General features: G+C 27.7%; 1 protein-coding gene across 1 annotated transcript; it reads left to right on the forward strand.

Moving 5' to 3' along the window:
- The first annotated feature begins 946 nt into the window (after positions 1 to 946).
- LOC112750346 (trihelix transcription factor GT-3b) lies at positions 947 to 2,712 on the forward strand. The gene is made up of 2 exons (XM_025799046.3): positions 947 to 1,573; positions 2,029 to 2,712. Exons 1-2 carry the CDS (start codon positions 1,256 to 1,258, stop codon positions 2,593 to 2,595), a joined length of 885 nt encoding a protein of 294 aa, XP_025654831.1. The 5' UTR covers positions 947 to 1,255; the 3' UTR covers positions 2,596 to 2,712.
- Positions 2,713 to 2,942: the final 230 nt, after the last annotated feature.

Consider the following 2,942-nt stretch of genomic DNA (forward strand, 5'->3'; position numbering starts at 1 on the left):
ATTTATTTATTATTTGATTAGATACAAATAATAATGTTGTATGAATCGAAGAATATCTAGTAAAAACATGAGGGTATGGATAACCTATTATTTATATATATATATATATATATATATATATATATATATATATATCGCTATAAAAAAATGTTTAATATTATCAAATTTATTGTCAGATTTTATGATAAATATTATCGTCAGATTTTGAAGCGAATTTTTTGAGAATGCATGAAAAAAAAATTTGTTTTTAATATTATTATCGAATTTTGTTCTTCATAAAAAAAATTCGGCAATAACTAATAATTCAAAAAATATGAAACATTTCTCACTTTTTAAATTAAATTTTAGTGTGAATTAAATTCATTTAATTCTAATATAATATCAGAATCTATTGGATCATTTACTTGTTTCAAATGATCATTTATGAATGTGGAGAAAATAAATTAAACCCATATAATTATAAATATAATAGTATTAGATTTTATTGATTCAATATTATCAAGTCGTTTATCTCTCTAAATAATGTTTATAAATTTTCGAAAATAAAAATTGATTGATATGATTTTACCTAATTTACATGACTAAATTATTCCTTTATTAGTTTAAAAGGATCACTTTAATTAAGTGAGTATTGTAAGCAGAGAAAGTTTAGGGGTCAGTAATTTTTGTATTTTGTGGTCAGTATTTAATTATTTAAAGAGAAATGAGTGATTTTTTATTATTAGATAACTAATTAATATAATTTTATACCATTAAAAATATTATTGATGACTAATTAATAATTACAAAATATAAAAGTTGCTGGGTCTTAATACTCTTCTCGTAAGTAAATATTATTTATAAGAATTAAATGTGACCAATTAATTTATAAATTTTTTATATAAATTAAAGAAAATAAGAGAAAAAAGAGTATATATATGAATTTGGTGGGAAAAATGAAAAAGATAATGAATGAATAACTGTATTAAGAAACCCTCGTCTCTCTCTCTTACACGGTTCACACATAGAGTTCTTGTGTTCACACCATACAAATATATAAATAAGGCATTTATTTTCTTTCCCTATCTTTTCTTCCTTCCTTTCTCTTCAAGACACCCATCTCATCATCTTTTCTCTAATCAGACCTTCTTCAATTCTTTCTAGAACTTAAAAGAATTCACACATACATACATATATATCCCTTTATTTCTTTCTTTCCTTTTAACAAAAACAAAAAAAAAACGTATATTATTGTTATTCTTGAAGAACAATAATAATGGAGGGTCATCATCAACATCATCAACAACCACAACAACATCTTCTTCAACAAATTCTTCTACCGCATCATCAACAACAAAATATGATAATAAACGTGGATGGTGGTGGAGGAATTAGTGACAGGTTTCCACAGTGGAGCATACAAGAGACAAAAGAGTTTCTAATGATCCGTGCGGAGCTTGATCAAACTTTCATGGAGACAAAGAGGAACAAGCAATTGTGGCAAGTCATATCCAATAATATGAAGGAAAAGGGTTACCACAGAAGTGCAGAACAGTGCAAGTGCAAATGGAAAAACCTTGTTACCCGCTATAAGGTCAAATTTATTACCCTATATATTCTTTCAATTTTTTATATACATCATACACATACTTATTATTTTCAATTTACTTAATTTTCATTTTTTTCTTAAATTTATTTCTTGCATAAAAGTGTCCGCTCTCTACAAATTATGTAAAAGTAATAACATTTTTCAAAACCCAATATGCCGCTTTGCATTTTAATTATTATTCTAAAGTCTAAACTAATCTGTATAATTAGTAATTATTTTCTATGAAATATAGTAGTTAATTAATTCTAATAGTTACTTTAATCTCATCCACGCGTCTACACAGATAATAATAAGTTTCTACTTATAGAATTTTCTAAGGTATATATATATGGGTAGTTAAGTTTATTAATTTTTGTAATAATTTATTTATATATGGGTAGTTAAGTTTATTAATTGATAGTTATGTTTATATGTATGTTTTATGATGTAATAAATTAAAGGGATGTGAAACAATGGAGCCAGAAGCAATGAGACAACAATTCCCATTCTACAATGAAATTCAAGCAATTTTCACATCAAGAAGCATGCAAAGAATGCTTTGGGGTGAAGGTGAAGGAACTTCAAAGAAGAACAAACCCATGCAACTCTCATCCGAAGAAGAAGAAGAAGAAGACAACGATGAAGATAGTGAAGAACAGCAAAAGGGTAGTACTAGAATGAGAAGAAAAAAGAAGAAAGCAAAGATAAGTAGTGGGAACAATAAGAATAGTGGTGATTTTCTGAATAATTTGAAGGAGATTCTTGAGGAGTTCATGAGGCAACAGATGCAAATGGAGGCGCAATGGATGGAGGCGTTCGAGTCGAGGGAGAAGGAGAGGAGGATGAAGGAGATGGAGTGGAGGCAAACAATGGAGGCTTTGGAGAATGAGAGGATAATGATGGATCAAAGATGGAGGGAGAGGGAAGAACAATGGAGGGTTAGGGAAGAAGTTAGGGCTCAAAATAGAGATGAACTAATCACAACCCTCTTACACAAACTACAACAACAAAGTGAAGATGATTTTTAGTAATCTTGTCTTGTTTTGCTTCTTGTTATGTCTTCAATTCTCAAAGGAAAGCTTAATTTTGGAGGTTTGTAGAAAGTTATATATTTCTTTATAATTACTTCCAATATTTCTCTTTTTTTTTAAGCCTTATGTGCTCTTATATATTTACTTAACAAACATAAAAAGAGTAATAATCTAGTTATCAAAAATAATGGAATAACTAAACAATTTCCCACTATATATAGCTGGTAACTAAAGAGACAAAACTTAACACTTGTTCACACTAGCTGTATAGAAAGTGAAGAGATGCATGCAATCTTAGTTACTTTTCTTAGAGATATAATCATTCATTTGTATTCTTTTATCAG

Source organism: Arachis hypogaea, chromosome 2 (assembly GCF_003086295.3).
Source record: "Arachis hypogaea cultivar Tifrunner chromosome 2, arahy.Tifrunner.gnm2.J5K5, whole genome shotgun sequence".
NCBI classification, from domain to species: domain Eukaryota; kingdom Viridiplantae; phylum Streptophyta; class Magnoliopsida; order Fabales; family Fabaceae; genus Arachis; species Arachis hypogaea.

Bases quoted from the DNA above. Each gene is read 5' to 3' on its own strand.
- LOC112750346 (XM_025799046.3), top strand. From the start codon at position 1,256: ATGGAGGGTCATCATCAACATCATCAACAACCACAACAACATCTTCTT. The intron at 1,574-2,028 runs GTCAAATTTATT...AATAAATTAAAG, and splicing joins ACCTTGTTACCCGCTATAAG to GGATGTGAAACAATGGAGCC.